At 39.2% G+C, this 13,521-nt stretch overlaps 1 protein-coding gene across 2 annotated transcripts in view; it reads left to right on the forward strand.

Moving 5' to 3' along the window:
• CARMIL1 (capping protein regulator and myosin 1 linker 1) overlaps window positions 1–13,521 on the forward strand; it is a 477,665-nt gene that overhangs the window by 213,850 nt on the left and 250,294 nt on the right. For both annotated transcript variants that reach the window (XM_082259259.1, XM_082259260.1), the window contains exons 6-8: window positions 8,562–8,659; window positions 8,828–8,898; window positions 9,549–9,622. In XM_082259259.1, coding sequence (XP_082115385.1) covers window positions 8,562–8,659; window positions 8,828–8,898; window positions 9,549–9,622 — 243 coding nt within the window. The remainder of the gene's footprint in view (window positions 1–8,561; window positions 8,660–8,827; window positions 8,899–9,548; window positions 9,623–13,521) is intronic.

Here is a 13,521-nt window from a genome sequence, read left to right on the forward strand (position 1 = left end):
GCATGGTGCAAAAGAAGGATGGATTTCATGGCCACTGCATTTTTTTAAATTCTGCATGCACCTTTTTTCAGCTGAAAACGCAGGCATAGCAGCTCAAGCCCATTCACATCAATGGGCTGCTATGCCTGTGCAAATGTGGGCCCCCAACCCGCATACATGTGAACCAGGCCTAAAGCAATAGTAAAGTCATTAATAGATAAAAACACCGGTCCTCCTGCAGGTTTAACTAATTAATGACTTTACTATTGCTTTAGGCCTGGTTCACATGTATGCGGGTTGGGGGCCCACATTTGCACAGGCATAGCAGCCCATTGATGTGAATGGGCTTGAGCTGCTATGCCTGCGTTTTCAGCTGAAAAAAGGTGCATGCAGAATTTAAAAAAATGCAGTGGCCATGAAATCCATCCTTCTTTTGCACCATGCGACTTACCTGCCGTTGCTGCACATGCAAGCTGTTTTTAAATGCCGTGCCCACTTATACAAAAAATGCAGAAAGCTTGCCAGAGCAGGAACTGCAGGTTAGTCGCATGGTGCAAAAGCAGGATGGATTTCAAGGCCACTGAATTTTTAAAAAATGCTGCATGCACCTTTTTTCTGCGGAAAATGAGGGCATAGCAGCCCGTTCAAATCAATGGGCTGCTATGCCTGTGCAAATGTGGGCCGCCAACCCGCATACATGTGAACCGCCAACCCGCATACATGTGAACCGCCAACCCGCATACATGTGAACCACCAACCCGCATACATGTGAACCAGGCCTAAAGCAATAGTAAAGTAATTTATAAACAACACCTCCTTCAGGTTTAACCACTTCTTGACCACAAGGATTTGCCCTCTTAATGACCAGGCCATCGGATCGGAGCCGAGCGCCAGGACCAGTTATCACCAGTTAGGCCAGACACTGCTTGATGACCTATTTTAGGCCTGGTTCACAGAGTCTGTACTGACTATATAATAATGTGCATAAGTGAACCAAAGCCCCTAAATTCAGCAATGAAATTGAAGTGAGGTGGAAATTTAATAATTTAAATTTAATAATAGAATACCGTGATAATACCGTATACCGTGGCAAAACCTTAATCAATTAATCGCAGCATGAAAATCTGATACCGTCACAAGCCTATTGCTCACACATGCCATTGGTATATGTGAAATGACACCCTCTGCTGCTTCTCTTGAGTACAGGGATTCCACATGTGTGAGACTTTTTGGGAGCCTAGCTCTGTACGGGACCCTGAAAACCAATCACCACCTTCAGGCTTTCTAAGGGCGTAAATTGTTGATTTCACTCCTTACTACCTATCACAGTTTTGAAGGCAATGAAATGCCAAGATAGCACAAAACCCCCCAAATTACCCCATTTTGAAAAGTAGACACTCCAAGCTATTTTCTGAGAGGCATGGTGAGTATTTTGCAGCTCTCATTTATTTTGGAAAATGAAGAAAAAAAAGGAAAATGCATTTTTCTTCCTCTTTTTTTCAATTTCCAAAACTTTGTGACAAAAAGTCACCAATCACAGGTGGTGATTGGTTTTCGGGGTCCTGTACGCGGCTAGACTGCAAAAAAGTCTCACACATGGGGTATCTCCATACTCAGGAGAAGCAGCAGAATGTATTTTGGGGTGTCATTTCACATATACCCATGGCATGTGTGAGCAATATATCATTTAGTGACAACTTTGTGTAAAAAAAAAACAAAAAATAATAATAATTTTCCCAGAACTTGTGGCAAAATGTAAAATATTCCACGGACTCACCATGCCTCTCAGCAAATAGCTTGGGGTGTCTACTTTGCAAAATGGGGTCATTTGGGGGGTTTTGTACTGCCCTGCCATTTTAGCACTTCAAGAATTGAGATAGGCAGTCCTAAATTAAAGCTGCGTAAATTCCAGTATTTACACCATAGTTTGTAGACGCTATAACTTTTGCGCAAACCAATAAAAGTACGCTCATTGAGAATTTTTTTGTCATAGACATGTAGCGTAATACATTTTGGCCTAAATAGATGACAAAAATTAAAGTAGAAAATGTCAATTATTGGCAAAATTTTGCTCTTTTTTTTATCGCAAAAAATAAAAAGCGCAGAGGTGATCAAATTCCACCAAAAGAAAGCTCTGTGGGCAAAAAAGGACGTAATTTACATTTGGTTACAGCATTGAATGACCGCGCAATTGTCAGTTAAATTCGCGCAGTGCCAAGTTGAAAAAAGTGGCCTGGACATTAAGCATGAAAATCCTCCGGTCTTAAAGTGGTTAAACATCATGTAACATCACTTCAAAGTCACTTTTCTTTGTTTGCATAGGCATAAAACTTACTTTAGCTGTGTCGGCCTTTTTTACTGTGTAATTTTATGGCAAGCATATGCAAATGACCTTACCTTTTTTAAAGTGCTTCTGCCTACTGCTTCACAATCTAATTTACATAAATTTTCCTTACACTGTATGGATGATATTTTCGAACTCTTGTTTTTAGGACAAATTAGGGACAATCCTTTTATTTGCTCATTTCACATTATACTATTAGCTGGCTTGCAGCTAGAATTCAGCATAACAAAAGGAAGGAAAAACAATACACACATACTACAGTTAACACTGAAGTCAGTTATCTGCCCACGAAATTATGCTGGATATTTCAAAGGAGAGAAATTATGGTAGACAGGCAGAGAATTATAGAAGAATTATAGAGAATTATAAAGAAGGCAGTGTGGCACTGGGCCAGGGGGATAAGACCCCTCATTCCTCAGAGAAACCGAAGAATAACATAAATAGAGTGAACCTCAAAAAATATAGGAACAGAAAGGGAGTTGTAGCATGGAACTTAAAAAGTGCTTTGCGGGGATAGGAGGATTCCAACTATACCTCCCTTTTGCCCACAGGGTATGGGTGAGTGAGTCCAGTGGGAGCCTCCATGGAAGATGACCGCTGGAGAGGCAGAGTCCAAATACTGAAACCAGTTTTCAGTAATAGCAAATAGGTTAAAGGAACTGCAAATAAAAGAAGTTCATTGACAGAGGTGATCTTGTTACAGACAGAGTGAGCATTCCAGAGGGCACATGAATGGGGGGTAGCAGGGGAATAGAAACTAGACTGTGTGGATGGTGCCGCTGCCAGTAGAAAAATGCTGGTTGTGGGGTTGAAAGTTTGGTAGTGGAGGGCCAGGATTAGGAGGACTATCCACATAAGTCAGGAGAAGCAGGAGGGTGAGTGAAATAAGATCAAAGGGACATTTATGTGAGCGCACAAGTCCCACTCTCCTTGAGTTTGAAAAGCATGTGGGTTCAATATTAGCGGTAGGTGGTGAGTCTAGTAATAGGAAGAGGGCATGAGTGAGGATCATAAAAAGTCATGTGAAAAACTAAGTAGAAGTTATGGAAATTATTGACTTTTACAAAATTGAACATACAAATATAGATCTTTAAATCTCCCAATGTGCCACGCTAAAACACCCAACTGCAAAAAAAACATATACATTGAACATTATTTGGTAAAGAGTTTTTTTGTGGAGATTTACGCCATTATCAGCATTTGAATTACTTTAAATGTGGACACTTTCTTGTGTTTGGGTGTTTTAGTGTAGCACATTGAGTGATTTACAGAAGTTTTGTTATAACTTTGAGAGCTGCTGCTTTTCCTTGTAGTTTATTGGGGAGCGCGAAGTTGATTGATTTATACATTTAGATCTTTATTCAAATAGTGCCTACATATGAACACAATACAATGTGCCTTTTTAATTACTCAACAAAAATATCAATAGATATAATTTGGCTACCATGGTACGTTCCCCCTTGGCATTAGAAGATGGTATTGCTCTGTAGCAGAAATTACTTCTTCTAGGAATTTTGTATAACTGCCCACCAGTCTCTGATATCGACTTTGGGAAATATTTGACCACTTTTCCATGCAAAATTCCTTCAGTTGCAAGATAATTGTGGGTTTCCTTGCAGAAACTGCTTGTTTAAAAATCCCTCTACAAAATTTCAAAGGGAATTAAATTAGCGCTTTGACTAGAGCAGTCCATAAAACTTTATTTCCTTTTTTTTTTTAACCATTCCTTGGTGGATTTGTTTGTGCTTTTGGATTGTTATCATGTTTAAAGACTCCTTACTTGTATAGCTTCAACTTTTGGCCTCACACTCTCATCAAGCACACTGACATGATCTATAGTTGACTCGATGACTGTGGGTTGCCCAGGCCCTAAAGCTGCAAAGCTAACACAAACCATAACATTTTTACCAATATGCTTCACATTTGTTTTAAGGTTCTTTTCCTAAAATCCTGTCTTTGGTTTGCAGTAAACAAGTCTGGTACTGTGACTAAAATGTCCTATCTCTGATTGATCAGTCAAAATTACATTGTTCCAAAAGGCCCAGCCTTTGCACATATGTTCAATGCCAAACTAATCTTGTTCTAATTGCTTTTTTCTACAGCAAAGGATTTCTGTTAACACAGTGTAGATGCATGCACTTTATCCCTAACTATTGCTGAACACAATACAATTAAACTTGTTATTTTTTGGATACTTTTCACGGTCAGCTCCTAGTTGAATTTGCTGGACTGGCCATTACTGGGCAAATAAGCCATTGCTTGAAACCGATGGCATTTGTAGATTATTTTCTTTACAGTGGAACAAGTGATTTCAAATAATTTGGTGATCTTTTCAGATCCTCCGCCAGACTCCGAGGCATCCACAACTTTTTTTTTTTTTTTTTTTTTTTTAATAATGTTAGAGAGTTCTATTGATCTTGGCATGACTGACGCCACACATTTCAATAGCAAAGAGAATAACAGACCCTAGATGTCTGATATTTAGGTAAGTGAGTGTCCACCTGCATAATTCCTAGGGAGGTTCAAATAAATGTCACAGCTAATCTGGAACATCTGTAAATCTAAATCTGGAATTCTAATTTCATGGAGTTGAAATGGTGGTAAATATAGGCGTGTACTTGCTTTCCCATTTGACAAGTATGCATTTTTGTTAATTTATATTAATAAATAATACACCATGCAATTGTATGTATAAATTATTCAGGTACATTACCTTTATCTATAAGCACTATTTAAATCAAGATCTAATGTTTGCCTAAAGCAGCCCATAGATGAGTCTTTTTTTTTTTTTTTGTCCAACCAGCAGGTTAAACAAAACAAAATAAAATTCTTGACAAATCCACCGTCCCCCCCCCCCTCCCCCTCCATCCACACATTTAATGTGGATGGGGGTTTCTCCTTGCTAAACCTTTGTATTCTCACAGCGGGGAGACTTCCTCACCATCAAAAGCCTATGGCGCTGATTGAGCGGGAAAAGCCAGACAGGGTGGGGATCCAGAAGTTGATCAGTAGATCAAGTGCCCATATATGGATCACAATTTCGATCCATGTAAGGCGCCAGCTTTAGTTGAACTGCCATGAAAAACTGCATTACACCTATGCACAAATTACACTTTGCCAGAAATTCTGCTGACCCCTTGACAGAGTGACTTCTCTTAATTGTTCCTAATTTATAGAGAGTGACGTTGGGGATGAATTTTTCAATTAATCAGTTAAGAACTGAGAATACATATGGCAGGATATGTCTTTTTTTTTTTTTTTTTAATGGGCACTTAACAGTAACAATTCATCTATTATGAAAGTAAAAAGTCTGAGAGTAAGTGGCTCTTCATTTAACTATAATTCCATTTCTTATATCGCCCTATATTGCCCTTACTTATCCGCTCACTGGGTCTACTTTGTTTTCTCTTTTACTATCTGCCCTAGAATTTCTCACTAGCTTTTCACTCTTACTTTTTTTTTTAAATAAAATTACACAGTTTAATTGTATTCTCTTGTATCATGACCTGTGATAGTTAAACTTATTCAGGAGCTGATGGTAATTAAACTGAACTCAAGCCAAGCATTTTGTGCAGCAACTTTATGATCAAGGCATCCCTGGCAGAAAACATAGTAAGATTCAATCACATCTACTGAAGTGCCACAGCGAGGACAAAAACACTGGTCATAAAAGAGGACCCTAGCCTACTGTTTGGACATTCAGGGAGCAGCAGCACAGTGATAAGGTCACACCTTTTTACTTGTGCTTTGCTAAGTCTACACTCCCAACATGTTTCCTGTAAACATGTGCACTGCGGCTAGACTGAGCTCGCTTGAGTGTTGATGTACAGGAGATTGCAATAGGTTTATAAAAAGGTGAAATAAAAAAATGTGTATTTAAAGAAAATGTTACCCTAAGTTTTATAGTGCGGGTATGTCTGTTGTACCATGTACTTGTATGGAAAAGTATCCTGTTCCGTTTGCATTGTTTCCTTTGTGTGACATACCTGGTGTGCCTGTCAGTCCCTCTGCTTTCCTTTTTATAAGCTTTCCATACTATACATGAGAGCATGATGTGGTTAGTTGTCTGGCTGTACTCTCCTCCTGAAAAGGCTTGGGCTGACACAAATACCCCCCATCCCGCACAGCCAATCACTAGGTACATTGCCTTGAAAAAGTATTTGTACTCCTTGAAATTTTCCACATTTTGTCATGTTACAACCAAAATCGTAAACGTATTTTATTGGGATTTTATGTTCTAGACCAGTGATGGCGAACTTTGGCACCCCAGATGTTCTTGAACTACATTTCCCATGATGCTTAGCTACGCTGCAGAGTGCATGAGCATCATGGGAAATGTAGTTTCAAAACATCTGGGGTGCCAAGGTTCATCATCACTGTTGTAGACCAACACAAATTGGCACATAATTGTGAAGTGAAAGAAAAATAAATGGTTTTCAAATTTCTTTACAAATAAATATTTGAAAAGTCTGGTGTGCATATGTATTCTGCCCCCCTGGGTCAATACTTTTTAGAAGTACCTTTCACTGCAATTACAGCGGCAAGTCTTTTTTGGGTATGTCTCTACCAGCTTTGCACATATAGAAAGTACATTTTTTGCCCATTGTTCTTTGCAAAATAGCTCAAGCTCTGTTAGATTGGATGGAGAGCATCTGTGAACAGCAATTTTCAAGTCTTGCCCCAGATTCTCAATTGGGTTTAGGTCTGGACTTTGACTGGACCATTCTAAAACATGAATATGCTATGATCTAAACCATTGCATTGTAGCTTTGGCTGCATGCTTTGGGTCGTTGTTCTGCTGGAAGGTGAACCTCCACCACAGTCTCTTGCAAAATCATTTGCACACTCTTAACAGGTTTTCTTCTAAGATTGCCCGTAATTTGGCTCCATCCATCTTCCCATCAACTCTGACCAGCTTCCCTGTCCCTGCTGAAGAAAAGCATCCCCACAACAAGATGTTGCTACCATCATGTTTCATGGTTGGGATGGTGTGTTCAGGGTGATGTGCAGTGTTAGTTTTCTGCCACACAACATTTTGCTTTTAGGCCAAAAGGTTCAATTTTGGTCTCTAATGACCAGAGCACTTTCTTCCACACATTTGCTGTGTCCCCCACACGGCTTCTCACAAACTGCAAATGGCACTTCTTATGGCTTTCTTTCAACAGTGGCTTTTTTCTTGCCACTCTTCCATAAAGGCCAGAATTGTGGAGTGCATGACTAATAGTTGTCCTATGAACAGATTCTCCCATCTGAGATATGGATCTCTGCAGCTCCTCCAGAGTTACCATCGGTCTGTTGGCTGCTTCTCTGATTAATGCTCTCCTTGCCCGGCCTGTCAGTTTAGGTGGACGGCTATGTCTTGGTAGGTTTTCAGTTGTGCCATACTCTTTCCATTTTAGGATGATGGGTTGAACAGTGCTCCTTAAGATGTTTAAAGAAGGGTTATAAAAAAACTATCCCAAGCTTTGAACAACTTCACAACTTTATCCCTGACCTGTCTGGTGTGTTGCTTGGCCTTCATGATGCTGTTTGTTCGCTAAGGTTCTCTAACAAACCTCTGAGGCCTCAATGGAACAGCTGTATTTATACTGAGTTTAAATTACACACAGGTGGGGACTCTATTTACTAATTAGGTGACTTCTGAATGCAATTGGTTCCACTAGATTTTTCGTTAGGGGTAACAGAGTAAAGGGGACTAAATACAAATGCAGGCCCGCACTTTTCAGATATTTCTTTGTAAAAATTTTGAAATCCATTTATCATTTTCCTTTCAATTTACAATTATGTGCCACTTTGTGTATCACATAAAAACCCATAAAAAAAGTAAAAACCCATAAAAAAAAAGTACATTTTTGGTTGTAACATGACAAAATGTGAAAAATTAAGGGGTATGAATACTTTTTCTAGGCACTATACGTGATCATCTAAATAAAAGGAGGAAATAGGTATTTATAATGTTTTTCTTTTTAATTTATTTATGTTTTTTTATATATTTATGTTTTTTTTGTATACACAAATGTTTTGCCTTTCATTCTAAACTGAATAGGTTGTTTTACAAGGCGGGGGTTCACATACACTTTAGTGGTTTTTAGGCAACAAATAACAGTATAATGAATTCATTGGTGCCTGGAATTCAACTTTAAGTTGTTTTAGAGTTCAAATATTTTACCTCTGGATCAGCAGTACACTGTGATATTCTGAAATGTAATTAGTGTGTTTCCTTTTATTCTTATTTTAGAAAAATTATGAAGAAAGTTACCATGGAACCGCCAGACAGACTGGCAAATCTGCAAACTCTGTGGGATAGCCAGACAGTGACAGAAGTCGGCCCATGTGGTATGCAACAAACACAGCTATTAACAACTACTGAACAAATTAATTGTCAACAAAGATTATAAATGCAAGAGAGACAAACCGTAACACATAGCTGCAAGTCATGCCACACTATGAGGAGCCTTAGCAGCGATATGTATTAATATATCTTTTATTTATATTTTTCACTAGGTGGTTTTTCACAAATGTATGCTTGTGTTTGTGATTGGCTTGGTATGCCCTACAGAGAAGAAGTACAGTGGGTACGTGCCTGATTGTACTTTTCAAAGTCCATTTAATAAAATTGTTATAATTTCAGGCTTCATCTAGTAGTTATAAATGCTAGTATTTTTTATCTTTGTACATAGCAGCTGTTCTAATTAATGTCATAATTGCTGTACCTGTGTGCTGCAGTTATTATACCCATGAATAGTAATTGCACTTGTTTTTCACAAAGACCCTCCCTGTCACAGTGATTATGCCTGTCTGTACCACATTGAACATACCTATGGTGACAGAGCTATTAAGCTATTATAACTTTTATTGCTAGGGTGAGGATATTCAGGTGTCACATTGATACGCGTGTGCCATAATAATTAACCAGAGCTATTGTAGGCATACTCTGATCGATTTCCTGATTTTTCCATATCTTCCTCCTAGCTAGTGAACCCTGCCTTTATTCCTGTAGGTGCTGTTTTCTTCTTCTGTTACTGTCGTCTTCTGTCACTGATTTCCAAGGAACAGGAGACCACTGCACTCTTTTGAAATATTGGCAAACACATAAGTGTTAAACTACATGAACCTGTTAAGATAATAACTGCACTTGATAGAGCTTTTAAAAAAACATTCTTAATGTGTGTTGTAAATCATCAGTGCAGCAATGAAAATCCCTTTTTTCCATTCTTCTGCACAGGATGTTGATACTATATACTTAACACAAGATACAAGAGAGCTGAACCTGCAAGATTTTAGTCATCTGGATCATAGGTAATGAGATTGCTTTATGGATGTCCTACAACCATTGTACTGCATCTAGTATCGTTTTTTCAATTTTGTCCTATATACAGAGGTGCGAATGCAGATCAGTGGCCCCATAGCAAAATTTTGATGGGGCACCCACAGCCAACATCTATAGTTGGCATCCAGGGCCAACTGTAACAATTCTGTCATTCCAAACAATTATGCCTAGTAAGAATAGGAATTGGTGTTTCAGCATTGTTCATACATTACTAGGGATCAATACTGTGCACAGAAGTTGCAAGGGAAGACAGGGACAGTGATGTGGGGAACCTTTTTAAATCCGCTAAATTCATTACAAGTGAATCAAAACAAATGGTATTCAGTGTCTAAGGCTGGCTATACACAGAGCAAATTTCTTTTACTGCAAGAATTTTGCTTGATTCCCCCTTCATCACAGACCATGTTGACGCTGGAACGCCTCCTGATAGGCCATTGTCTTCTCTCAGCAGAGGGGGGGTTGGGGAAGGGCAGGGGAAGCCATCTCCGCCAGTACAAGACAGTGATTATTGCTAGCGGCTATAGCAGCTGCTAGCAATAATAGCAAGAAAATCCGTCAGGTTGGTTGTACCCACGTTGATTGATCGATCAACTTGGTACGAGATTCGAACCTTGTATGGCTGGCCTTACTACTTTTTTTTTTTTTTTAAAGCCGAAAAAGCCAGAGTAGAAAGCCTGTCCCCTCAGCAGCTGCATAGTGGTATCCATGGTCTCATTGTGTAGGTCTGGCATGTCTTCTGCTGAGTCAGACCTATGCAATAGCTTTGCAATCATCAGAGTTTACATAACATGCTTGCTAATGTGTAAAAGCTCACTGCTGCCATCCTCATAAGCCTTGACCTTCTACAACTTGATTCGCCTCCATCTCAGGAAGGCCCTTTTTTGTACAAAGAAACCTGTAAAACTCTCAAAGAAATGTCTGATAGAATGTTCAATCTGTGACAATGGGATCACTCCAGAATGGATTTTTACTCCTCCCAAAATCATTGCTCAACTTGATCCAGTGGAAAAAGTCACTAAACAGTGATCTTTCAATGACAATTTCAGTATGTCAGACCTCAAGTAACTGAACAACCAACATGACCCTGTATTCCACGAATGTGCTTGAACAGATCAACTACAGCAATTACCTTATGTTTTTTTTGTGTGGATACCCTAGAACATGTATGAGACAAATTTCCACAATTACTTTAATCTTCATTCACATGTGCAGAATTTTCTGACTAAGGGTCCTTTCACACGGCCGCTCCGTGTGTCCGCAAATCATCCCATCCATTTGCGGATGATTTGCGGACATAATGTAAGTGAATGGCACTGCGGATGTCAGCGGAATACCATCCGCTGACATCCGATTTTCCTCCTTTCAGTTCTGTTCCGTTTTTTCGAATGGAACAGAACCCCATTTTTTCTTCCGTGTAAAAAACCGAAAGGAAGGAAAATCGGATGTCAGCGGTGTCATCCGCTGACATCCGCATTGCCATATACTTACATTATGTCCGCATATCATCCGCAAACGGATGGGATGATATGCGGGCACACGGAGCGGATGACCGAAATGTCATCCGCTCCGTGGAAAAAAAAGAAAAAAAGTCCGCAGCGGACCTTTCACACGGAGCGGCCGTGTGAAAGGACCCTAAAAGCTTGACAGCTTAAGCCACTTGTAAATGACACCTCACATGTATGCCTTTGCAGAAAGATCTCTGGGGAGGCGTTTGACCAATTCATAAAAGATGTCATAGGGAGGGAAGGTTTTACTTAAAAAAAAAAGAAATATAGTGTCCCACATCTGTGCAAAAATGACAAGTGTAAAAAATATTCCGTGTATAACAATTCTTCAAGTAAAAAATGTCTAATTAAGTAATAATTGAACAAACTAATCAAGAATGTATGTATAAATGAAGTAAATTAAAGTGTAAACATGCTGGAAGCTGCTCGTTACAAGATTAATAAAGTCTAAAGATTAAAAATAAGGATTAATTCCTAACCATGCTCTCACATCCCCATAACAACAAATTACATAAAATATTAATACTAAAATTGGTGCGAAGTACAAAATTGAATCCCAGAATTATAACACCTAGACTAATTATACTCTTCCTCTCTACTAAAAATATGAATGTGCAGCTTACTCGCTACTCAACATACATAAAATAAAAAGTATGTCCATAAAAAACAACAAATTTGGTGCGAAATACAAAAAAGTCCAAAAAGTGTAAATCCGGAAGTGAAGATCTATCGCTGGAATAGTAATCGTGCTATTCCTCTCCAAGATATAGGTGTAAAGCTCACTTACTAGAAATTCATGGCCCCTATTACAGGGAGTCGTACAGCGCCTTTTTTATTTATCCTTATCTGGCAGGTTTTCACATCAGGCTTTGGAATTGGGCTCTCCAATTGTATTCGATAAAGGACCCATATACATGGAAAAGTGGACACACCCAGACGCACTAGTGTGGCACTCCTGTGCCCTTTAAAGACTACTCATATGGCTCAATCACATATATAGAAGGAAAGAGGAGCCTCTCATAGTGTAGTAAATTAAGTTTAATGAATAAAAGGATTACAATTGCAATTACACGAAGTAAAACAATCAAGGCATAAAATGAAAGTGAAAACCGCTGATTTGCGTTCCACCTGCTCTCCAAATGGTGGAAGTGACGTGTCTCCGAAGTCCCACTCCGCAGTCAGGAGGACTCTGCAACACTTGAATCTTCTTCTGCGAGGACGCATAATGAGAGAGTAATTAGACAATGTGACTCATTGTCCAGCATTCTCTGCAGTCCACATGCCAACATGCACAACTGATAAGTGAACTACCTCAGCCACCACCGCCTGGATAAAGGGGATTGGGCTCTTCATTCAGACAGCTTCAAACGGATCCATCAGAAATGAGGGACTCTGGGTGAAAACATCCTAGCCTCCAGATTCAACAACAAACTACCTCTGTTTGTGGCCAGGACCACGGTTTCTCTGTTGCTGGCCTTGGATGCCTTGTTAATTCTCTGGTCTCACTTCAGGCCAATCTACACCTTTCCTTCAGTGAAAATTCTGTGTTGTCTGCTCAAAAAGCAAGAGAGGAAAACTGTGATTCCTTTTGCACCAAACTGGCCCAAAAAAACTTGGTACAAAGACATACTTGGACTTCTAGCAGTTCTCTGCTCTCTGCCGCTCCCCAACAGGCCAGATCTGCTGTCTCAGGGCCCTCTATTCCATTCTGCTTCCCAGTCTCTGGCTTTAACGGCATAACAGTTTAAGCCCAGGTCTTAACAGATAAAGGGGTCTCGAAGTCTGTCATTCGTATCTTGCTTAAAAAATAACAAAAGCCTTTTCCGAGAAGATCTAATATCATACCTGGAAATCCTTTTTTGCCAGGTGTGAACACATGCACTTCAATCCCAGAGATTACTCTGTGCCTCAAATTCTGGTCATCTTACAATCAGGTCTTTACTAGAGATGAAAAATTTCCGAAAATGTTGAAGCCATGAGAAAAAACATTTTTTTGGAAAAAATGGAAATTTTCAGAATAACGGAAAAAAAATTCAGTGTCGAGTCATTTTGCAAATGTGAAAGTTGTTTTGTTACACTGGGAATAAAAGCATTATGCTTGAAAGAAAAGTACATCTTATTCAGTAAATAAACTAAACTTTTTACAATTTTATTTAGTGTTAAGAACATTTCACCCATATATAGGAACAGGTAACCACACCCCTTTCTCTCGTAATAATTAAGCCTCCATCTACACCAGCTTAAAAAAAAACACTAGTGCTCTTGACAGAAAAAAAAGAACATTTTGAGCATTTATTTTGTACTAGCAATTAGGAGCATTTAGCATTTTTTTTCTGCCAGAAGAAAACCCCTCAAAAATGCAA

Source organism: Pelophylax lessonae, assembly GCF_965119305.1.
Source record: "Pelophylax lessonae genome assembly, chromosome: 5".
NCBI classification, from domain to species: Eukaryota; Metazoa; Chordata; class Amphibia; order Anura; family Ranidae; genus Pelophylax; species Pelophylax lessonae.